Source organism: Pezoporus wallicus, unplaced genomic scaffold, assembly GCF_028554395.1.
Source record: "Pezoporus wallicus isolate ANWC-B61680 ecotype Strahan unplaced genomic scaffold, APGP_CSIRO_Pwel_v1 contig_5353, whole genome shotgun sequence".
NCBI classification, from domain to species: Eukaryota; Metazoa; Chordata; class Aves; order Psittaciformes; family Psittacidae; genus Pezoporus; species Pezoporus wallicus.
In genome coordinates, this window is record NW_026642422.1 from 63,852 (window position 1) to 90,203 (window position 26,352).

General features: G+C 34.6%; 1 protein-coding gene across 9 annotated transcripts in view; it reads right to left on the bottom strand.

Moving 5' to 3' along the window:
• KIF6 (kinesin family member 6) overlaps positions 1-26,352 on the bottom strand; it is a 149,535-nt gene that overhangs the window by 61,129 nt on the left and 62,054 nt on the right. For all 9 annotated transcript variants that reach the window (XR_008975014.1, XR_008975013.1, XR_008975012.1 and 6 more), the window contains exon 13: positions 23,789-23,917. Coding sequence is in view for 4 of the 9 variants with exons in the window: in XM_057429992.1 (XP_057285975.1) it covers positions 23,789-23,917 (129 nt within the window). In the remaining 5 variants the exon portion in view is untranslated. The remainder of the gene's footprint in view (positions 1-23,788; positions 23,918-26,352) is intronic.

Sequence of the window (26,352 nt, forward strand, 5' to 3'; positions counted from 1 at the left end):
TACAGCAAGTCAGCCCAAGGGTCTTAAAGCAGCCAGATTACAAATCTGGGGAAATCAGTTTTGAAAAAAGATTTATCTCACAAATTAATTTTGTTTAATTTCACTTCTCTAAAGTCTGAATGTTTGAGCTGTGTAATTTTTCAAGAAAACTTAAAAAGTTGCTACGCAAAAACAAACTTTGAAAATTTCAAATGTGAAATAGTGTGAGCAAGAAGTATTTTCACAACAGCAAACCGTAATTTGTGTCCTTATTTCTTTCATCCTTGTTTCATATTGGCCTCTAAACATACCTTGAATAGTGTCAGTACTCTTGAAAGAAAAAAATTCAGGCTTCTTTTAATTACATATTAATGAACATTTTTCCTGCCCTTTTAAGTAAAGTAGATGTTCTACCTACAAAAATGATTGGCTCCTCCCTTTTATATTTTCAACATGGTGGTTGTTTCCTTTTGTGCACCAGAAGGTCAAGACCTATTTGGCCTTCAAAACTGCTTAAAAATCACTATCATAATTGATATTGTATTGTTGTCTGTATTGTTGATAGTTCTGATTAAAAGATGATGAGTAAGAAATAAAAATAATAAACCGTATTATAATACAGTTGCATTAAAAATAATACAATGGTATTATCATTAACAAAAAAATCAACGGCTAAGGAAAATGAAAGATTACACCAGCATCTGTGTATCATGAGCACATATATGTCAATAAATAACCAAGGAGAAAGGATGAGACTTTCACTTAAATACATTACAGTAATGAAGAGAATCCAGGAGCAGAAAAGGGGCTGAATCTCACACTCAAACTGCATGAAAAATAGCTGCATGTCTAATTCAACCTCATGGTTGCAATTTAGTTTCAAAATGATATTCCTTAAATTGGAATTTTTTCTCTTTTTCCTTTTTTTTTTTCCCCTGTAGATTCCTTTTTCTGTCCTACTCACAATCATTCCTTCCTGCTTCAGAGCTATTGAGACGCACAAATCCATTGTGCACAAAAGCTATGAAGTTTCCTGGGTGTTCTGCTGGGCAAGAGGTTTTGATGTTTTATGCCAACTATGCACAAAGCATATGCTAATTATGGACAGAGCCTTGGGTGACACGGCCTAATGTGAGGTGTCTCAGCCCATGGCAGGGGGGTTGGAACTAGATGATCCTAAGGTCCCTTCCAACCCTAACTATTGTATGATTCTATGATTGTGAACACTTATTGCATACAATTATTACTGTGCTACTTGCTTTGCCATTTGGTGAAACTGGGGACAATACACTAACAAAACATACCTAAACAGGTTGGGATATGCAATATTGGGATAATACACCTTATTGGGATCTAGCTCTGGAAGCTGCATTTTATAGTCGCTCCAAATATGTTCTGCTTTCCCTTCTCATACTTACACCCTAATACCAGGATTATTCCCCACTGGCTTCAGTAAGATTTATGTGGTGTAAGGTACTGTTTACAATGAAGGCTGGTAACAAGAACTAGCACTCAGGGATCAATAACCCATAAAAGTTTAAAAATCTTTATTCAAAACACAGTAGAAAAATTTGTTCTCTGTTTCAGGCAAAAGAATCGGCACATATGTTGATAATTTTAAAAATTTGAGTTGAAAATAGAACCACCATGAATGTGTGAATGGCAAAGCATGTAGACATACTCCACCTTTTTTGAATAAGAAAATCACAGAAAGATACAATGAAGTCTTTACACTGCTTTGTGATCCAAAGGAGCAAGAGGATTTAAGAAAATGTATTTTTCTGTCATGATGACCTGAGAACTTAATGTTCATGCTTCTCGCTTCCCTTGAATTAAAACAGGCAGCTTTGCAAGCAGAATTTTATAGCACATTGATCCCAACACTAGCACTAATTTTAATATGCAGTCTGAATTGACCCTCTAGAATTGCTTTTGTTGCAGAAAAAGTTTGTATTATGTGCAGAAATTCATGGATGAAAGTCATGGATGAAAGTCATGGATGAAAGTCATGGCTGAGCCTAAAATAAACAATTAAATGCCCTTACTCATATGTAACACCCCAATGTAAAGTATTTAATGTGCTGCCTTTGATAGTAGAAGTGAAAACAGTACAAGTAAGTTTGGAAAACAAAACTATTACAGTGATCATTACTTCTGCCTGGCAGAAATGCATCAACCAAAATTAAAGGTAATCTGATAATCATTTTCCACATTAAGAGGCGGCAGACTCGTACAGCCAAACAAAGCACACAAAAATAGATGCCCAGAACTCTCAGGAAGGGGAAACTTTCTGACTTATTCAGTCCATTTTAAGAAAATACAGAAATATAAGAACTAGCAAACAATCACATTCTGAAAAAAGTATCGAAGGAAAAGAGCTTAAAAAGGACTATTAAGATTGTATTTCAGCATAATATGAGCATAAAACAGCTACAGAAGAACATTGCAGTGTGTGGATAATGACAGAGATACTTAGGATGATTATGGAATACAGAGATTAATACTAGTAAAAGACTGCAAGAAACATTGGAAACTTAATGGACTGGCTGTGTTTTCCTTCTGCTCAGTAATGAAGATTACTCCTTCTCCATAGATGATGTATCTTCAATCATGCCACTTACATTTCATAAATAATACCTAATTTTTATAGTAGCTTCACCTTCTTTCAAATGGCCTCCAAGTGCAAAGAGGTACTAGGCATCACTGGCTTGCTGCTTTTCTTGGACCCAATTCAAACAAATAAGCTATACGTTCTTTTAAAACAAGGTGCTATTGAAATTCTGTTTGTCTACCTATTTCTGTAAATTGAAACCTATGTATAGCAATACGTACATGACATAAATAAAATCAAAACTGAGAGAAGAAACCATTGATGATAACACATTTTTGGCAAGGTAGCCAAACAGTTCAGCTAAAACTGTTAGACTTGTAGAAAACAATTTCTTTTACTCTTAAAGGGCAAACAATTTCTCCTCTCCTTCTTCAGTACTGTGATGTAGTGTTACAAAATAAATATTTTAAAAGTCTCATCTAAAGAAAAATCATCATATCCTACAGGATGAGAACCAGGAAACACGTCACCAGGTCATGACAATGTGAACTACAATAATAACTACCATAAAAATAACTCAGATCACTGGCAAAAAGATAAGACTTTCTTACAATCACATTCATGAAAACTCAGTTGACAGGGTTGCTTTAAAAATTGATAAAATTTGTATCAAATTAATTTTAATTATACCTTTCCTATTAGGCTGTGCAGATTGGCTTTAATACTAAAACACTCACAAATATGCCCAACTCACAAAGTGAAATCTATAGCAGAGCCATCACTAGTTACAGCAAATTCAAACAGCTTCTTCTTGGGAGAACTTGGCTTGATCCACATTCTGAATTAGAATGTTTAAAAATGTTCTCATTAAAGGTTTGATTTCTGTCTGTATTCCCACCCACTGCACTCCACCAACTTCCACATCAAGAAAAAAGTTATGGTTCAACAGTCTCCTTTCATAAAATGTGAAAATTACAGCTGTCCCACTGGGACTGGGTAAGTCAGAAAGCAGAATGACGATGATGGCTCACAAGCTCTGAACTAGAGCAACAAGATCAGAAATGACCAGGAAACAGAAAGCTTGATGTAATATAGATAATGGACTAAAATCTTTAAATTGATGTGACTTCAAAATACACTGAGGTAAGGCTTTTGGATGTGGCTGATTGCTTTCTGATATGAAAAGATCAACGTACACCTACAGCTGGTAGAAACCTGCATTTCAGCAAAGCCCCTTGCAGATATTACACACCCTATTCTATCAGTAACTAAATTAGAGATCATTTATTCTATGCTGTTACATATACAAATGTTATTTCCAGCTATCTTAGGCAACAACTGTTTAGTGCCTCATCAACTTTAATTAAGAAAATAAGTTAAAGGAACATGTAGGGTATTGTGTGGCACTGGCTGCTTAGCTGCCAGCAGAGAAATTATAGGGTTGAATGCTATTTTTAAGTTAAATTATATCCACTAGGATTACTTGAGGACTATATCTGACTAGGTAGGACCATGCAAGTGTATAAACTCAGACCTTATTTTGTTGCCATAAGTCATCAAACATGGTTGTACATATTTAAATGACCATACTGTTTTTAAATGTATCCAGCACCCACAAAACCTACTGCAGCTTGTGTTAGTGCACAGTTTACAAATACTGGACAATTTATGAGGACTTTATTTTAGTGTTTTTACATAAAGACTTCAAGAGTGCTCAAACTGTAAATAACACTCCCAGAGCACTAAGTCTGGCCACCTTCTTTTTTCATTTTTTTGTTGAAAAAGGGTTTATTGCTCAGAGAGAGAAGACCTCCTAAAGTTTAATGTGTGAAAACATTCACATGCTCTTCAATTAAGACTGTCAAACAACAGCCTGAAATTGTTATCTTCTCTGCCAGAAAACAGAATCACACTGCCTCCTTGCAACCCTACCTTGCAACCAGATTTTGGTCCTGGTATAAGAGCTCCAAGGGGATTCCAGCAGCCCTTATGCCAGAGGCTGACAGTTTAGACTGCAAAAGGATGGGAAACAGCTCTCCAGGAGAGAATAATTAAGGTTGCAAGTTGAGCTGTTCTGAGCAAGGAACATTAAGACTGTTAACAAAAGCAAACTCTTAGGAACAGCTGTTCAGAGCATGTATTGCAATGAGAAAGGCATCTGCACACATATCCGCTTTGCAGAAACCACATTTTCACAGTAAAAGACTTTGTGTTTCCATTCCTACCAAGTGCTCTATAAGACAAGAATTTTCAGCATTCACTGAATGAGAATTTTGCCACTAAAATCAATAGGAGAAAAAAGTCACCTTGGCTCAACAGCTCTCAAGTGAGGGTTGTCTGAAGAGTTTCGGTATAGTAGGTAGCATGAATTGTGAATCTTCATGCTTACAAAGGACTGCCATCAGGTCATTACAATGTGAACTGGAATAATCATTGCCATAAAAATAATTCATTTTTTATCAAATATGAACAAAGGAACTGTGAGCACTTCCAAATGAAACTAAATACAAATTATCTGTTAAGTCTTTCTAATAGAACTAAGGTATTAGAAGTGTTTGCATGTAAGCATCATTTATACATCTTTACCAAGATCCCTCAAAATATCAGAGTCATCTGTTCAGGATGGAAAAGAGTAGATTCAACAGAGTCTGGGAATAATGAATCAACAGAGAATAAATAAATAAATACTCAAAAGCAGGAAAATACACACACAAAAAAAAAAAAAAAAAAAAAGAAATATTTCCCCACTGTAAAGCTCAGCTAAATTCTTCACGAAAAGCATATATATTACAAATAGCTACCTTCCTTTGACTGCAATTAAAATATGGGAAAGATATAAAACAAGGTTACTCGTTGTACCCCTGCAGTGTTGAGCTGTAAAATAAAAGTCTTTGGAAAGTTAAAAGCCTCAAAGGAAAACCAGAATATTCAGACTCAATAAACTAAATAATACATTGATATACTTTAATTTCTCTGGCTCTGGAGTTTGCTTGTTTATTACAGGTGAGGAAGAGAGTAAAATGAACAGTTTGGGATTGTGAGCGTGTTTATTGTGGTACTGAACATTGACCTAGGCAGGTCAGATTGCACTCTGCAAGTGAAAATTTCTACTGTGCAAACCCTTGAGTTAATCTGTACACAGGCCATTTGCCTAGGCATCATTTTATCCACCTAAAATTAACTCCCAAGATAAACAACTGTTCTATATATGCTGAAATAATTTGTAAATAAAAGAGAAATCATCCTAAGTTAAGCATTGTAAATGCCTAACAGCAAAGAACAAACTTGTACAGGAGTGTGTCAGACACAAACCAAAGACAAGTACCATCTCTATGGCAATGTATATTCCTAGAGGATATGTGATATTGCTTTAAGATTAAAATAAAAGAAAAAATGAAATGTTGCATACAATGCCAGCTTGTAAAAGCCAATCCATATAAAGGCCAACTGACATTCTTCCAAAAAGAAAAACCTAACCAACCACTTACAAGAACTCCACTAGGAATATTTTTTTTTTTTAACTAATTAATATTCCTCTGTAGGAGTAGTAAGGCAAATACTGAACTGTAGCTCTAAACCGAAAGTTAAATTAAATATAAACTTAATTCAAAACAAGATGAAATTGGGTATTTTAAGATTGTCCAAGGTGCAGAACAACAAAACTCCAAATGGGATATGACAGCTGAATTCCATTATGTTGACTTCCCTCAGTTTCATTATTTTAAGAAATCTCAGGTAACAATACAGGTAAGAAAAATATTTTTCATATTAACCTAGCAGTAGGTTTTCAGCAGCTATACTTTTGCAACAAAAGCCACTTGACCTTTAACGCCTAATGATAGTCTGAAACGCAAATTGAGACGTGGCAAGTCTGATATCAGATTGAACCTCAGAGTGATCTAAATCTAAAAGGACTGAAGCTATTGAAATCTCTTTCCCTCATTTTCCTCTTCTGGAAAATCAGTATACTACTTTGTCTACCTGTCAAACTTTGCAAAGCACAATGCTAATGAGAATAAAAGAAAACTGCTGATAGCATCATCACCTTCCCCTGATACAGTACATATTTTCCTAGGATGTGTTAGACCCAGTTAAGAGGATCATTTTGGTCTGCTTCTGTTTCTGTTTAGTTGTGGGTTCTAATAATTTCTGATATTACATGGCATGGACTTAAGATCCTGTAGAATATATGTGCTAGCATGAAAACTTTACAGTGTACCTACTGTTAAGTTACCTAGTTAAGCTTTAAAACTTTTCTTTAAAGAACCAGTGCACAGCAGATTTTTCAAATTTAAAGTGGGAGCAGAGGAGCCAAGGGTGCAGATTGAGGCTACTTAGTATGAACATGGTATTTGCAGATATCAGCAGTGAGGAATGAAGTAGTTTATGTATTTATACAAACAAGTTTTTCCTCATATTCTGATACTAATATTATTGCAGAAATATTTTGCGTTTCACGTATGACAGCTTGTATGTCTCAAGAAGAAAACTAATTCAGCTGCTATTTGCAACCATTTACTTCTTTAAAGCTGCCTGTCAGATCATGTTTGATTGTATAATACAAACACACATTGAAAGTCCTTAATGAGTAGGTACAAAGAGAGAGCCTGAAATGAAGCATGGTAGGCTTGGCAGAAGGTCAGGGGGTGGATACAAAGGAAAATATGAAGTCAAACCCACAAGATGTTTAGAAGACCCACCCAACAGTGCTGCCACTTCTAAATAAATAAGAATCACTTTTGGTTATGCCAGAATCACAAATTTCAGACAACTTCTCATAATCCGGGATATATATCTTCTACTGCATTGTGCAGTTTACATTGAACACTGGATATGATAAATAGTCTGTGCATTTTCCTCTCTTCGTAGGAGTCTAAATCTGTTCCCCTCAAGAGTTGATGAATTCGTAAAAATTTCACTAAATATAAGAAAAGGCTAATACATTAGGCACTTGAGTCACTCATCAACTTTAAATTAGACTATTGTGCTTAAGATGAAGATCTCAAGACTGAGTAATTGAAAATTAAATGTGTCTATTTTGACATCTTTTATTCATCTGCTGTGTTGCAGTAGCAACATCTGCAGCTTCTGGTTTAGACCTGAAAAAGCACTTCTACGTTCAAAAACTTGTCTCCCTTTTTCAACTAGACCAAAATGTTCTAAAAAAAGATAGAATACTCTCAATAAAATCTGACTCATTTACATGTTCTATGCTGATTTGAATGATAGATATAGTATTTAAATTCTCCTTGTCCATATATCTTTCTCAGTTTTAGAAAAATTGAATGGTGGGATAAAAGAATATTTTAAGAGTTTTACCAAATGACAACCTACACCAACAGAATCATGACAGCTTGGACCAAATGCAAGTGAACATTTTAGGGACATCTGTAGAGATCTGCATGTATTTTTGGTGCATGAAAAATTGTCTCCACTAATCTTGCCAGTAACACCATAAACCATGAAAGAGGCATATTTCATTTTCAGAGCAGTTTAGCAGAGGGAAAAAGGACTTGTTCTAAACATCAATCTGGTTTTGTAAACTCACTACATTTTTAATGTCATATTACATTTTATCTTTATTCTTTATTAAGATACTGAGGTTTTCTGAAGTAGAAGCCTGTATGTACTATATCTTAGGTAGACAAGGAAAAATATCCGTAATAGGTGCATCATCAAATAATCTTAATTTCAGGCTATAAACTACAGGAGTTCAGGAGCTGCTGTTTTGTTTTGGCTTCTTGGTTTTTTTTTCCCCCAGCAGGAAATCCAGAACCAACAGAATGGGGTATGCTGAGGTAGCCAGTTGAGAGAAGAAACCATGAGATATGCTCCATGGTAAGCTATCTCTTCTTACCAATCAACAACCTAGAACTTTTAAAATTGGCTATTTATTTACATTCAAGATGAGTGAGCTTTACCAGTCCTGTTGCTTTTTCCTTTTGGCAGCTGAACATTGGCAATTAAGAAATGAGTGGAACATCTTAGTAAAAGAAAGAACTGATTCTTGCTCTGTTGAAGCTTTATTGGAGTTTGCCTCTGAGAATGAGCATGGTAGCCTGTTGTGTATTGTTGTCCAGATTTTAAAAAGCAACTAGGCATGTTATTCCTCAGCAACAACTGCAATAAATTTCCAGGACTCTGCTACTGAAGAAGCACTTTTTCCGTTCCTGAACAAGTTATGGAATTGTTATATTACAGACAGCAACCCCTCTTTCTCATGTCATTGCTGACATTTTAAATAACAGTGGTCAAAGCAGTCAATGTATATCTACTGTACTCTAAATATACACACAAAATTGAGCCTTCAGGAGTCTTAACTAATCTTCTCAGAACTGAGAACTTCTAGACATGTGATAAGCTCCAGAAGTTCAGCATAGTCAAAATGGGAGTTCTGTACACATACAACAGCAGTTTAGAGAACAACTGCCTGACTTTGCTCAGGTACCTGCATGCACCTACCCTGACTCTAAGTATTGACTTCGCTGTGGAATGAAGCATATTATGCCCCTTGTGTTACAGAAAGGGTGCATTTTAGCAAGCCTAAATAAGTTGGTAGTGCATGTAGAAATAGGATTATTATTACCAATACCTTTTATATATATATATATATATTTAATTCTTACCTGTAATGGTTTTCAAATAGGAGCCAAAGTAGAAAAGGAGGTAACAATAGAACCTGGACTTATACATAAAAATAAATTGGCTAACTTCTTTCTCGAATTTTCACTTCAGCTTTTCAAAACTTTGTCAAATTATCGTTACAAAACTTTACCTACCATTAGCTAAGACTTAATCTCATTATTTTGTACTTTTCTCAGCTGATAAAGGTTTTTTACTTCTTTTTAAAACTCTTTTGACCATATATATTTTATCTTGAATAAAAAAAAAATAATCGGATTGAATTGTAAAGGAAACACAAGAAATGCAACACCGTAAAAAATAAGAAAAAGATTCTTAATGCTGTAAACAATTTTTTTTACACCATTTTTTGCTTTAGAATCAGTGTTAACATAGTCTAGAAGAATGAGGAGGTTTTAAGAAAATTGCATCTTTAATAAAAAATCATGCATGTATATTGAATGGAAATACCACTTTTATACCAAAAATGTAACTGACAACAACTCTGTGACAACTAGGCCTTGAAAGATTATTTTTCTTTCTAGTTATAAATTAGTATGACATTAATTACTGTTACTGAATATCTACTTACATGCTTCTAAGTTCCTGTTGTGACAACAGTATTCCTATCATCTGATAGGATAATATCCCTATTTCCCTATTTCTTTACTTTAGGTATGACAGTGCTTTCTCTCTGGCAATTTCACAACAACAGGGATTAAAAATTGTCATTGCAAAGCCACAGGAGAACTGCAGAAGGTTAACTGTGTTAAATATATCTCAATGCTTTTTAAGAAGGAACTACTATTTAATGACAAGGACCTTTTATGTACTGAGCTTAGAGATAAAAGAACTATGAGCATTCTAAAATTACTGGATAATTATTTCCCAGGAGTGCAGGTGAAATCCCACAATGGATATTGGGCCACTGAAATGATTAAGATACATTCTCTGAGGGCTGGTTCACTGCAGAGAATGAATTTAACTGTCTTACCAAAGGGAGACTGAATATGCAGAGACAGCTAAGACCTCATAATTGCTGCTAAGCTGACCAAAACATCTGTTTTATTCACATTATTTTCTGTCCTTGGAGAAAATATTAGAAAATAATCACATCAGGGTTTACAAATACCATTTTGAAACAAAAGCGTAATTACTAACTCCAAATTTAATCTCAAGACACTTCACTATGGTACAATTAAAGTTTTGATGAAGTTTCCATCTTAAGTTGTCCCTAGAGGCAGGAAGTGCCGTCTATCCTGTAGTTATGGGTTGCTGTAACCTATTCCATAAACGGTAGATCCTGCTGCCATAACAACAAATATCTAGATTCAGCAAAATAATCATTCCTTGTATTTATGTGCAGCAACCATTCCCCATGAAATAGAAGCCAGAGAGCAATTTGATATTGCAGTGTGGTAAAATAAAGCCTAGCATTTGGAAACATCTATTTGCTTATAATAATTCACAGAATGTTTGTTTTTCAGAAGCCTATCAGTGCATCTGTAGCAATTTCTTGACCATTACTCATTTTGTCTTACTGGAGGATGACTATAGAAACACATCTTTTAAATTCCATGAGCCTGCCAAAGATTATAGTGGTTGCAGATCACTTACTATTAGAGGACTATCTACACTACACGATTAAACATTTTTTTGCCATCCTCAACACTGATGATAAAAAGTAAATTAATTTAGAAGCTAAATTCCTGATCCTGCAACTAAACATGCAGTGCCATCTTTTCTCCCCCAAGTATGGTCACAGACATCGAGGACACAGCTGACACATATGTATGAATAAGCATGGTGATTCAAAATCTTTCTCCCTTCTGACAAGTAAAAAAAAAAAAAAAAAATCTTTACTATTAGAAGGCAACCTTCATTATTCAAAATACAAATTATTTTTATAAAATGTGTACAACTGCACAATAACATGCAACACGTTTCATATTACTTGAAAATATTCTCTACAGAGTCCACTCCTACAGTTTTACTGTCAGCTTTAGTTATTCTGAGTATAGTCTGGACAGTACATAAAAAGAGAAAACTGTAATTATTATTAAGATGCCTAATACGTCTATTGTATTAAAATAGAGAATACTAAAAGTAGTCAAGTAATCTGTGTTCTTCTGCATTTTACTTATTGTCTTTTGTTTCTGTGGTTCAAAACCCACTCAGTTTAACCAAAACTGATGACACTCATTATTATCATTATAAAGCCACACTGATATTTAATGACAAAAGTGATATTAATGTCAAAAATTAGTATTTTTCTCATTAAGGATGCGATATAAATGACAAAAGTGATTGCTCACAGAGGCAATCTGTTGTCTCTCTGACTCATCATGTGACAGGTTTTCTAGTGAAAGTTCAGTGGTCTCTGCAGCTATATTATGGAATTTGAGTTAAAAAAAATGATGTAATGAAAAATACTTGAGTGAAAATCCATTTCATATTTGCACAATTCCCACTGTGAAAAACTATTTTTTTCAATTCCTTTTTAACAAAAATTTGTAACCAACTGAACTAAATAATTAATACACTGTAAAGGATCAAAAGATAACTTTTGCAGCAATAACCTCTGTAGCTCTAAATCTGCTTATGTCAGAGACACAGAATTAAGAGTGGTTTTCCCCCTTGAAATCTGTTGAAATAGGTGACCTTATCTAGAAAAATAGCATAATTCTCCCTGAATGCCAAGTACATGTCTATTTGATGGCTTTCAATTACTTGTTTTTCTTAAGATCAAAATGGGACAATATATTATGGAAAATCCTTGTCATACAAGCTTACTTCAGTATTAAATGTGCTATATCTTAGAGCCATGAACTTCAGGCTTTAGTTAATTAAATAAACCTGCTGAAAATCAAAAGGATGTCTGCCTGGAATTCTGACTTTTTCTGCTGGGATTCCCCTATGTAAAGTTGTTTTAATGTTCCTGACACAAAACTGAGACATTCTTCTGTTTCCAAAGAGTGGCCATTGTTCAAACTGATGTCACTGTCTCTCTGTACATTTGAAGATTAAAGAAATTTCTGCAATATTTAGAATTATTTCTCCCCACCACTAAAGCTGGATATACATAGCACAAATATGGGAGATCAAAATGTGGGGGTATTGCAGAAGAAAGGATTCATAATAAAAAATACATTCATTTTTAACTCAGAATCAGCAGCTGTATTAAGTTGTTTCATATATTGTCTGTATATGAGTACCCAATTAAATCTATTACTAAAAGGTATGTCTGGTTTCCCCATTACTCGTGAACTTCATAGCATTTTTTTCTGACTCTACATATTCCTTTAAGTACTTACTTTTCCCTCTAAGCTTCAGGATTTTGCAATACAATTTGTAAGAAAACAGTAAATTTTTCAAGATTGCTATCTGATGCATCACAGTATGGCTCCTTGGTACTACATTTTTCAATGTACAGTTTTCCCTATTAGCAATTCTCAAATAGCCCCTCATTTGCAATAACCCTTTCAAAAAAAAAAAAAATCTGATACAAAACAGCTTTTGAACTACTGCTTTTCAAGCATCTGAAAAAGATCTTGTTGAAAGATCTTGACATCTGAAAAAGATGAGTTGATCCTAAGATTAAGAGCATAGGAAGGTGAAGGCTGTGATTATATTATAGACAAGAGCATGAAAAATAGCAGCTGACCAGCAGAGTATGTTTAATGTTACAACAATTCATGTCTCCTTTTTAATTGAAAATTATACCTGACAACATCTATTCTCTTTCAGTTTTTTGGGGGGTTTAATTATTTCTATAACCTGCGTGGTCATACAACACATTTTCCTGTATCTCAACTACTTTATGGCAGCCTTGCCAAGAAACACTAAATGCTCTCTTGTTTTCTCCTGACATAAAATGGACCACTGCAAAATGGACCCTAGTAAAGATAACAGTTTTAGTTATTAATGCACAATTATGCTTGATAGAATCTTAATATTAATTTTATTGTATACAGAAACTACCAATCTGGGAAAAAAAATACATTATTGTGACTATATGTAGAAAAAATGGAGCTCGATGTTTTCGGCAGACTTTTTCAGAGGCTTTTAGGGGTGATCTCTCCTCTACTGCTTAACATCCCTCTTTGCACTTTATTTCCTAAAGTCTATATTTTGCAAAAAAGCAGATTCCAGGAAATGAAGTTACTTGTTTAGATACAACAGCCAAATCCACTTCCTGTATGCACTTGGCAGAAATGCTTGGGTAAAAAAAGCCTTATGAAATTTTTCAATCCGACCAAGATGGGCATTCCATTCAGCCACACAGAAACTCAATTTAGATCCAGAACTGTATGCCTGTGTTATATATTTGACTACTCAAAAGTATTACAGTCCAGTAATAATAAATTCAATTTTACATTTGTCAGAAAAAATAGCATCAAAGATTCCAAACAACTAACACACTGACTACTTCATCCATGACCTTATATTCCATTTTAGTATTTTGCTATTTTTCCTCTCTTCTCCCTGTACCACCTAGCACGTGATTGCACTGTATGGAGTAACTTCTGGAAAGCCTGCAAAAAGACCGTTGATTGGAATATGGAATAACATAGCTACTGTTATATTTTTTATATATTTATATATTTATATTTATTTATATATATTATCTATATTTTATATATATAAAATATATTTGTTCTATTTATACTGTTATATATTGTTATATATTTGTTATATTTGTTATAAACATCGATAATGTCTACTTCTCACTCAGCAGAAGATAGAAAAGAAAAATTTTATGAGAAAGCATCGATAGTGTACACATGGGCTGCTGTAACAGAAAAGCATGAAATACATGATAATCATCAGATGAACTGAACAGGCTGTCAATGACTGAATTACATTTTTTTGGACTTTGTTTCACTAGGCCTTGCCCTGCACAATCTCTATTATGAGAAATTTCCATCTCTGACTGTAACAGCATAATTTTTCTAAACCAAGTGATTAAAAGCATATATAAAAGAAAAAGTAATCTGCTATTAATCTGGTTGCTTTTGCTCCAGACCAACCTCTTTATCTTTAAAGCTAAAAAACTTGCCTAAGGTATCACAGTTAGATAAGCAGCATTTTAAAATTTTAACTCTTCTTCCTACAGCCCCCTAATTTAGTGACTCTCCATTAAACCTAAACCATGCTCCAGCTCAGGCACCTGTCTTTGAACCTTCAGTTCTTTCAGGGGGTAAGAGATAAATAAGTAAAGACAAGCATTCACTTTCCATGTACTGTTTTTGCTTTATTACAAGTGTCATTTCAAATTACCATACTTTCTCTCTAGCCATTTTTCATTTAACAATTTTCTTGGGTTCACTTTTCATTCTCTAGTATCTTGCTTCACTCCAGCCTACAGTCTCTTCCCAGCTTCATTAGGAATACATCCTAAGCCATAAGTCTCTTTGTCTTTTTCCTCCCTAGTTATTAAAAATAACTCAAATCCATTCCTGTCTTCTTAACACTTCCAAATCAATTTTCTCCTCCCACAGCTTAGATAGTCAACTGTGAAGCAGAAAAACTAATGTAATATCAGTTGCCACCACTGTCTATTCCTACTAGTTTCCTGGGAACTACAGTATTTTCACAAGAAAGACACAAAGTAATATTCAGAAACACATTCGCTAGCTGCAACCAGCCCATGGTTTCTTAATGTACTCCACTAAACAGTTCAGATTCCTGACATTTGAATAAAAGAAGCCCAGAAAGAGTATGAGAGAGAAAATAAAAGGCCTATAATCTTTTCCCTTATTCTAGTCCCCCCCCTCCACTGCTTTGGACAGTATCATAGGAATTTAAAACCCAACGAGTTTATTTACTTGAAAGACCAAAACAAGACCCAATTCACCCAAGATTTTTTTAAACCTAAATATAAATTCAATGATTTAATATTAAAAACCTCAGTTAACAAGTTCACTCGTAGGAATATAGAAACATATATGTCCTCTAATAGTTGGCACCCTTCAATCTATTCCTCCCTTCTTAAAATTCAGAGAAAAGCAGACTTGGAACAGTTTGGAAAGCTAGTACTAGAAAGCTCTGGGGGACCTCATGAGAAGGCGAACAGAGAAGGCACTTCTGAAACAATGGCCTGGCCAAAGATCTTTCCTTTTGCAGTAGATGCAACTTCTAACATTCAAAAAATAAAAAGTAATTGGCCACGTACACATACAGAATTATGATAGCAACTAAAACCTAGAAGAACTACTAAATTGTTCGCTTTAATACTTTAGCTAAACACTATTAATAGACACCAACAAGAAAATAAACTGAGCCACAAGTTATCAAACACCAGTCTGCGTTGGGGCTTTAGACATTGCTATGAAGTAACCGACGCAGGTTATTTCCAGCATTTTTATGCCCAGAAGGGGGTGCTGTCTGTTTTGGCAGCGGCACAGGAACGTGTGTCCTTACATTAATGTTTAGGCACTTTTCTGATGTACTGCTATGATTTCCCCCCAGGAATACAAACCTTGCATGAAAAATATTTAGAAATTCTTAAGAAAAATAAAAATATAAATAAGTTACACAAGCTGTCAAGGCAATTTAAATATAAAGGCCTCAAATGAGATCTCCTGAAAATCTGCAGTGTACATGACAAAACCCACCAATCAGCATAACAAAAAAAGTATGTTTTCTTTCTTAAGGGTATGTTCTCTTACTGACTGTCCTCTGGAAGCAAATACATCACAAACAGGGAATGGAAAATACATTTACTTTTATTCTTGGGGAAAACAGATACACAAACACTTTCAAAAAGAAAAATATTCTTTACAAAAAAAAAAGATTTTTATCACTTTGTCACTTGGAGACATCCTGTATAACATTTTCTCTGTTGGAAAAAGTTAGCTGCACATTGACTTCATTCTTTTAAAGACAGTGATTTTGAGAGAGAATTAGTTACCACTTCAAATTTCATTTTTATATCCCTTTCACTGACGTGTTAGATACATCTAGAGATGCATCCAAAAGACTGTTTTCAGTGTAGCTCAGTAGATGGTTACAGCTATAGATTTGTAAAACCAGCCCTACAATGAAAACCAGTAAGAGCTTTTACCTGATCTAGAATTAAAAGCTACCAAACTTACTGCATAACATCATGGAAAACCAAATATCACCTCAGCTGTAATTGTATGGTTCATCTCCAATAATTTGTTTACTCTTTCACACAAAATTAAACAATAGCCCAAATTTTCTCAAATTAACCTAAATATTGCATAACCCCCATAGCATGATTTATGCTTTTAAAAATATGTTTCTGAACTTACAATAGTAGCTGAAAACAAACAAAACAAAGGCACAGTTACTAAATAGATGTTCCAAGAGTTAAAACTGTAAAAGACAGAAAGACGATACATCAGAGATAAGTGAATGCACAATGTTTGATTTTTCAGGAAAAGCATTCCAAACTTGAGAGCCCATTCTTGCTGAGGAAAAAAGCCACAGCTCCACCAATCACAATGGAAAAATTGTACAATAACAGAAGCATGAAACTGGCCTGAAACTCTGAAACTTATCTTAACTTGTTAAATGTATTGCAAATATCAGGAAAAAGTTGGGGATACTTGCAATAATATCTAGTTTGGTTTTATACTGAAATATGCTGAGACTAGTCTCTGAAGACAGTATCTGTTTCTGTTAGGAACAAGATGTGAAAAGGCATTTTTTATATTAAATACACAAAAGCAAAACAGAGCTCTAGACTATTCAATTATTTAGCAGAATTAGCAGTATCTACACAGAAATATCTAAAGATTAAACTAATAGTAAGACCTTCTAATATTTTGTATTTTGTATGCATGCATACATAATGTGCATGTACTGGCTCTATTAAAAGGCACCGCAGTCTCTTGGGACTGATGTTCATGGTAATAACAACATGGAAGTTTTACAGATGCATTTGCCAAACCTGACAGTCAATCTATAAAGGAATTCAATCACTCTTCAAGTACGCAGAAACTTTCATAAGCATATTTTACCTCTAAAATATCAAGAGCTGAAGAGCTTCAGTCACAAAAAACATCTTTAAGGAATTAGTCTGAAGTATCCAATAGCATTTTTAGACAGCCAAAATATGGCTAATGAATCAGGAAGCCAAGAAGATTTGAAATAGTAGAGAACTTCCAGGGAACACATTTCAGCAGACTAATCTGGATAAGAGAACAGTAAACTAGCATAAAAATACTGGAAAGTATCCCCATCTAAACTGACTCAAGAGGAAGGCAGTAAAAACTGCCAAAAGCATCTTTAACAAGCTTCCAAACATACGTTCCACATCAGAAGAGATTCCCAGCTGAGAAGTGGAAAGAAAGACATGATGGGCATCTTAGAAAAACCAGAAGTCTTTTGTAAAACTAAATAAATGTGGAGAAAGAAAAAGCTGTTGATGGTCATATAAGCAATACATGGTTTTACATAACAGCATTCTCATATAGCTCATATCTCTTATATAAGATAATTAAATTTCAACATCTCTGAAAAATTAATGAAAATACTGTAATAAACCACTCCCCACTCTCATTAAATCCTTACAACTTAGAAAATCTGCTTTTGATGTTACAAATGGAGACTTAGCTCCAAAAAGCAAAGTCTGGGCTTCATTGCCTAAAAATAACTCTGCTCATATTTATAAACAGTTAGGATGACAAAAATTGTAACACACAGGGCTTTATCATGGAATACCAATTGCAAGAGCTTGCTTAACTTTAAATCTTACAACACATATTTATATTTCTTGGTAACAAAGAATAGTCATCTGTTGCTGCTTACATAGATGTTTCTACAGAGCCTCAAACTTCCTAATGCTTTCATTTTTTACAATACACTAATCTCAGTAAGTTCAGTTCAAAGTCTGCACTCAAGAAAACTCACAGTGGACTCACAGCAGTACACATAGAAAAATAGATTTTGAAAAAAGAACCAAACAAAAAACCAAACAAAAATAAGAAAAACTCAGAAGTTAGTCAAGTCTCTTATAAATTCAGTTAGTCTTCTTGGTATTTACTGCAATCAAAGTACTTTTAAAGAGAGTTACTTTGTTCTAGAAACTACTTTGAATTTTAGTTTTTACTTTTTGTTCCTTCCACAGTGTTAAAAATGGAAATAAAACTGTGATCTTTAAGACAGCCAAAGTTAACAAAACATTAAAAGCACATGACAAATTAAAAAACTGCCACAATTACATGCTACAAAACGTGTGCCTGAAGATAAATATGCCCTCATATTTATGACATAAATTGGAGCCGTAGCAACACATCTTTTATCTGGTGGCTTGAGATACCAGAAAATAACTTTGTTAAACTTACCAGAAGCAAAGTCCTATAAAATTGTTTGAAAGCACATGCTGACTGTTAACATTTACTGATTTTATTTTGAAGGCTTTTTAAAATGCCTAAAAATTAACCAGTGAACTCTGATACTTCCTGCTTGGTCCTTAAACTTGGCAATAATGAAAAAATTATTGTAGCAAATAATCACTTTACCTTATGGAAGACATTTAACACTTAAGAAATTATCAAAACAACACATCTTATTTTAAACATTAGTTAAATATAAGTTTAACAGTAGCAATGACATATTCACTATGTTTTACTAAGAACTGGTAGAGGTTAAGTTGAAGAAAAAACTGAGTTTATACTTTTTCCTGGACCTGTAACAGAAAATACAGCACATACTTCTGTTTCTGACCAATGAGAAAGACCAAGTATGAACAACACCCTAAATGAACCAGTGAGCTGTTTCACTGACCAAATAGTATTAAAACGGATAGATCTGTTTGCTGACAAAAGACTTGCCATGAGCACAGTGCCAAGAGTCTGTCCCCCAATATCCCAAAGCACTGTGGGACCCAGAAAATACTCCAAGAAACATAAAAGTTTGCAAAGCACTTAATTTTTCTGGAGAGTTGAGACCTGCCTTTTTCTGAACTGCAGGATATAGATTCTGGTGGAAAACCTCAGTCAGTTCTTTCCATCAGGGAGCTTTCTGTGGGTTTTCCAACAATAGAAGAAAGCTTTCCCCCCAGATTATTACATAAATATATAAAATAGCCAAGATAAATATTTTGAGAAGTCTTACTTCCAGATGAAAATATTTAGCCTTCAGAACTGAGCACTTGGTGTGTTATCATCACTACTTTCCCGCTATTCATGATCATCATTGGTTTATAGAAACCATCTCTCCCACCTTTCATTTTAAAGTCAGCTTGTCAGCCCTTTCAGTAGGAATGCTCTTTTTTTTTGTACATGCTTGCATAAAGCTTAGCAAAAAGTGATTTTAAACCCTGAATGGGATACATAGCAGCTATGGAACTGTTGGAACAAGTCCAGAGAAGGGCCACGAGAATGATCAGGGGACTGGAGCACCTCCCGTATGAAGACAGGCTGAGGAAGTTGGGGCTGTTCAGCCTGGAGAAGAGAAGGCTGTGTGGAGACCTCATAGCAGCCTTCCAGTATCTGAAGGGGGCCTATAGGGATGCTGGGGAGGGTCTCTCCATTAGAGACTGTAGTGACAGGACAAGGGGTAATGGGTTAAAACACAGGGGAAGTTTAGATTGGATATAAGGAGGAAATTCTTTCCTGTTAGGGTGATGAGGCACTGGAATGGGTTGCTCAGGGAGGCTGTGAATGCTCCATCCCTGGCAGTGTTCAAGGCCAGGTTGGACGAGGCCTTGGGTGATATGATTTAGCGTAAGGTGTCCCTGCCCACGGCAGGGGGGTTGGAACTAGACGATCTTAAGGTCCTTTCCAACCCTAACAATTCTATGATTCTATGTTCTTCAACAAACTCTCAAAAAACTTACCACTTCTCAACAAAAGATAAAGAAAATGGCTAAAAATTGGCAAAACATAATTCTAATAAAACCTTTTGTGAGAGCAAAATAATCCTTCTTAAATCCATCAGCATATACAACTATTTGAAGCTCTTACTAACATTTATTGTGTTTTTTTAATGTCACAATATTCACGCTGTTTTCTGGTAACCAAACTGTTTATATTTCAGGAAAAAGCCTAATCCAAGCAGGAGAAAAAATGGTATGATATGTCTCTTACAGAATTATGCCAGAAGCAAGTAGCAGTCTGAGACCTATTCTAAAATAAGACATATCTGTACAAAAGTGACATAATATGATAAAAGTAAAATTCAACAAAATATTTAGTGCTCCAGTGACATAGATGATGAAGTCTGAAGTGGACTGATATAAAACATGAAGATTTTTAATATACTCTCAATAGTCTTGTTTTCTTTTTTTTTTTTATTTTATTTTTAATGTAAAGCAGTATTTTATGCTTCATCCTGATTACTCAGTTTAATCAATAAACACAGGATTGTGTAGTGCCTTTTGCTAGTCTGATTATATTAATGACTTCTTAATTCTCTTCCTGAATCACATATCTAAAACAGTGGAGACCTTAAGAAAGGATTTCCCCTTTGCAGAAATCAGGATAACTAGGAACTTTTAAGATTTCAATTTCTAGTTATTTCAGCATTCTGTTCTTAGACATAGTTCTGGCTCTTTCACATGTATGCAGCTCATGATATACAACTGCTGTATATTCATTTGTTTCTTCTAACTTCTCTCCTGCTTGTTGTGCATGGTAATTTCTTTCCCATTCCTGCATGCAATCTCCTCTATAATAACTAATAGGGTCACAATCCCACTGAAGTTTTATAGCACCCAAAGAAAATTACAACCATGACAATTGGCTGTTAGTTCAATTACTAAGAAATCTTAAAGATAATTGGCAACCTTTAAATAGTTAAAAAAATCCCTTGACACTAGGACACTAGCAAAATCTGAGTTTCTACTTGCCAGCTGTCCTGTCTGAATCTCAGCATGAAAATGCACGGTTAAAGAAATCCTCACAAAATGCATAAAAAACAGTATACAGAAATGTAAGTTATGAATACGTAGAAGTTATACATGATAACCTAGGATGAGGCATGTTCTTCTTTACTAACAAAACCACAAACACTTCCAGAACCTACTGACACCATCAAATTTTTTTATTTGAACAATTCAATTAGAAAATAGGGAAAACATGCAACTATGCAACATAAATCTGTCTATAGTTACTGGAAGTTGTTTTATGTGGATCTTGAAACTAATGATTTGCAAGAATACTGTTATTTATTGTCATAAATAACTAGCTCAGATGATGTAAGGAAAGATAACTGCAACGTTTAACAGTTAACCCTTTCCAATTAAGCACTATAAAAACCCTCTTACTTATACAATCCATGCTAGCTGGTTAATATAATTTGCAGGTTTGAGTTGTTGTTTCTATAGATTTAAGCACAAACTTAAATCCTGTGGTAATCCTTATTTGGCTAAAGTCAAACATATCCTTAAAATCTTGTATAATCAGGTTCTAGGAATAGTTTCAGGTAGTTCTGAAAATTTAGCATGCAGAATACATTTTCCAAAATATTAACAGTAAATATTACTAATATCTCCATATTTTTTAAAACTCCCTCTTCTGGAATCTAATTCGAATATTTAAGCTCATCTTTCAAGGTGCATGATTCAGTATTTATAACATTTGGGGTTACAATACAAGTATCTGGAATTTCTTTAATAACCACAGATTGAAGACTGCAAGAAAATATTAGAAGAATTACTTATGAATCTTGATGAGGTCTATGGTAACTCCTAAGTCCTGAGAAGAACATTTAATGCGTTTGCAATGGTCTCTATCAAACTGCTTTCCCATTCTTTCACAAGCCTCCCCAGCCAGTTGACAATCTGATTGCTGCAGTAGGCTGTCAAAAACTTATCACGATGAGAAAGATTTTCAAATCTATATAGAAATTGGAAGGTTAAAAGGAAAAACTTCAGTCAGACTATGTATTTGGTGGGTATCAGAGTATTAAAATTACTTATTTGCAAATAACTTGTTTTGTTATGTAGGTTGACCATTATGCTTTTCCAGATGGTGTTCTCTCAAGACATTTTGCTTTATTCTTTGATAGAGCAAACAGGATTAATCAAGTCTGAAGTACACAAATGTGTTCATGTCTGAGTCCAATAGGAAAGAGAGCTATATCGTAGCCATCAGAAGACAGAGCTAAGAGCTTCTGGCTGCCAAGGAATGCACCAATGTATCTTTGCACTGTCATAGATTTACAATAAGACAGAAAAATGGTAATAACCACTTGAGGGTTATGGTACTTTGCAGCCAAGGATCTCAAAACAGTAACTTGTTTACAAAGAAAGTGAAATGTTTCGTATGGATATAGGGTTTTTTTCTTCATTTGATATTGATCTGCAATTAATAGTTCCTTAGTGGGGTTTATTTGTGGGTTTATTTTTTTTTGGGGGGGGGGGTGTCTTCCGATTTTTTCATTCATGATATAGACTGCTTGTCCTAATATTGGCTTTCTTTTTACTGACTTTGACTCTCAGAACTTTTCTCACATTCTTTTTTTTTTTCCCCTTGAGCCCTCTGGCCTTAAAATTAACTATTATTGTATGTTCTTAAATACTTATATAAAGTATAAGTACACAGTGAGACCTTTTCCAACATTTTCTGATGAACTGTCTGCACATGTTTACAAGTATTAAACAGTGAATTTTACTCAAATTTTACTCTTGGCACCATGGAGAATTAAACTGTGAAAACACTACCAACTGATTTGATAAATATATAACCTTCAGTCTACAAGAACTAAAATATAAATGTTACAGTATGAAGATAAATACTGAAACTTGTTACTTTCAGAACTTTAAGAAATAAAACAAAGAAAAGGGAAAAAATAAAGTTATTTATATATTAGGTAGAAAACACTGTCGTTTTCAGAGAGACAAAGGCATGAAAGGGCCTGGACACTCAGTTATATTCTTGCAGAGACAATTCGTCTCCTGAGGTTGGATTTAAGGGATACTGGCAAGGCTGTATGTGTTGTATTATTAACAGTGCTTCTACTGCTTTATGAATTTCATCTACATACTCCCTGAGGACAACAACACAAGCATTTTAAGAAATAATGTTTTAAAGCATATCATTATAACAGATAGATATTACAGAAGATTTTAAGTCCAAATTCTGCCAACACTACTGGACTTCACTAGCAGCTGAATGTCAGGCCATTTTACAGAATGCAGAGATATAAAGATACCTTATATAATCTAAAAATAACTCAAGCAACATGACCAAAAACTTTAAAAATAAATTAATTAAAGTGAACCCAAGGAAGGACTTTCACTTTTTATGCTAAGCATTTTGGTTATTGAAGGCTTCATAATTTTCATATCCATGTGGAATGACATACCTGATCCTGACCCAAAAGTGATTGAAAAGAGGACTGGGAAGAAGGGAGTTGATTTCCAGCTACCTTCAGAATGAGAAAACCATATAATGTGCAATTGAATCATATAAAAAAAGTTTTATCTCAAAACATACTACCCAGACAGATATCCATTTAAAACTCATTATCTGAACAGGATGGAAATCAAGTACATTTCCTTTTTCTTATTAACTAAATACAATACTTCATCATTGTGGCAGATTCCTCATGCCAACCATCTGTCCCAAATAATTATTTTTTCAATCAACAGTATTTGATATGCTCACCTATTAAATTTTACAGAATATAGTCTTTAAGAGATAAAAACTTGTTATCAGTTACCTACAGACAAATAGTAATCATCTGCTGATGAAGGCACGGCACATGGTATACCAGCAGAGGCAGCATTAAGCTGGAAGAGAGCATCTTGTGCTTTCTTTTTTTCTTTTTTTAGCATATTTACCAGAATGTCTGCAAGATATATTAAGGAAATCATTAAGGACCTCTTTCTTATAAAATAACAATCATTTTGTTTATCCCTAAGCCTTTTATTTTAGTTAGTTTACCAAGTGGAACAATTCATATTATGGAAGCCTATATGTTAATGTCATACTCTCATCCACCTTAGTTTTCCCAAACAGCAGATTAATTTTTACTAAATGGTAACAAATTCACACATTGACCAGAATTGACATTCAGTCAATGTCTGATAAAAGCATTTACAGGCAAACAGGAATTAAAATTTTAGCATCTTATTGCCATCGTGCGAGATTCCTTTTTTTTAACTTTTTTCTTTTAAACTCTGTGATAAACAGAATTTCCAAATAGAAGAAAAATAACCCTTAACTTACAGATTCCTTTGCAAGTGAATCACATCTACAAGCTTTTCAGAAGGTTTACTAAAATGCAGAACAGGTCTTTAGGAAATTTCTTCCAATAACACTATGTATTTACTGGAAATATATTTGGTATAAATTAATTTTGCCTAACAGTTTATAGAGGGCTTATAATAAAGAATCCTGTGTGCATTCAGCCAAAACCACAGAAGTCCCTGTGATATGATTTTTTCTATGCTATTCATTTGAATCCTAATTAATCTTCTAAATGAACAGTAGAAAATCTAAGTAGTCTTCAGGGACTATTATTAACTGGACTAGGTAGTAACAAGAAAACACTTTGCAATCCAGTTGCTACAAGAGTTATTAGTTACCACAGGCAAGAAGCACCTCACAGCTATTGAGTAAACAGCTTCCATGCTTCCCACTACTTCATCACATTAGACATGTTATTAATTTTCTAATGATGATGTACAGTCACTTAGCAGCTGCAGACTCTGTAAATCAGTGTTGTGTTCAGTCTTAGTTCTTACATTCTTCCTCCATAATTCTAACATGGATTTACACAAGTTTATTGTACTTCTGCAAACAAAGCTGTATATATTTATCAAACGCAAGTGTGTCTGATAGAGATGCTTTGTTTTTCTTAAAAATAACATTAAAATTGAAGATTTTTTTTTTAAAGGAATGATAACTGAGTACTATAGCCAAGGTTATTTGAAAGTGGATCTTGGAAAATGGATGTCAACTTCTGTAACAGAGCAGAAATAGTAAAGTTTTCCTGCCACCTCAATTCAGACTGGGAGCATGCTACTTCCCAGTGTAAAATGCCATTCTCCTTTGACATATGAAAATTGATCCAGAATTGTTGAACACAAAGAATGCACCTGAGTTTGTTTTGTCGTGGTTTAAACCCAGACAGCTCATTCACTCACTCCCCCCCTTCCCCTTTTCCTCCCTATTTCTTTCTTTCCTTCCACCCCTACCCGACTTCCCCGATCCCAGAGGAATGGGGAGGAGAATCGAAAGAATGTAACTCCCACTGGCTGAGATAAGAACAGTCCAGTAACTAAGGTATAACACAAACCACCAATAATAACAATGGTAAGAGAAAATAACAAGGGAAAAGAATACGATACCCCCCACTGAAAACGAGTGCGACCCAGAAGACCCTGTGTCCTTCTGGGTAACTCCCAGTTACCTCCCTGGTCATGGCATGCTGTGGTATGGAATACCACTTTGGTCAATTTGGCTCAGGTGTCCTGTCCCTGCTTCCTCCCAGCTTCCCCTCCTCCCTGGCAGAGCACAAGGCTCAGAAAGTCCTAGGTCAGACCAAAACATCAGTGTTATCAGCTCTGTTCCCAGACCAAAAGTCAAAACACAGCGCTGCACCAGCTACTAAGAAGGAGAAAAATGACTGCTACTGCTAAACCCAGGACATACTAATAACTGTGAAAGAATCTGTTACCTATAAACTCAAAACAAAACCAAAACTATTTTTTCAGTTCTCTGCCATAGTCAAACTTTAGCCACCAAGTAGCCACAAAGTTAGGGACATAGTGATGCTGTAGTCTTCCCACAGTTCTGTCAATCTACTAAAAATTATTCCCACCCATTGCGCAACAGTGCAGTTACTCATGTTTCCTGTGAGGTAGTGAAATGGACATCTGAGCAGTTTAGTATTTTTATATGCAAAAAACTTCAGCTTTAATTTAAATTTTAAAGTTACACATAAAAAATACAAACTTATTATTTGTTATAAAGGAAATAGCCCAATAATCCCCAAAACAGCACTTCATTTGGCTAAAAATAATACTTACAGGAAGTTCTACTCTTTGTAAGGTAATAAATTGGTCTTTATATAGCAACAGTTTCCTATTCTAAGAAATGGTTTAATTTGCTTAGGAGAGTGTTTTAGACGTGGCCCGACCACAGTATTTGGATGCTGGCTGGACCACTCTAAAGCCAAGTGGTGCTTGGATGCAGGATTTTGGTTTGAGTCACAACTGAAATAGAAGCAGGTGCAAAGCAGGAGTCCTGCCACATAAAAGCTGGGAACTGAGTAATTGC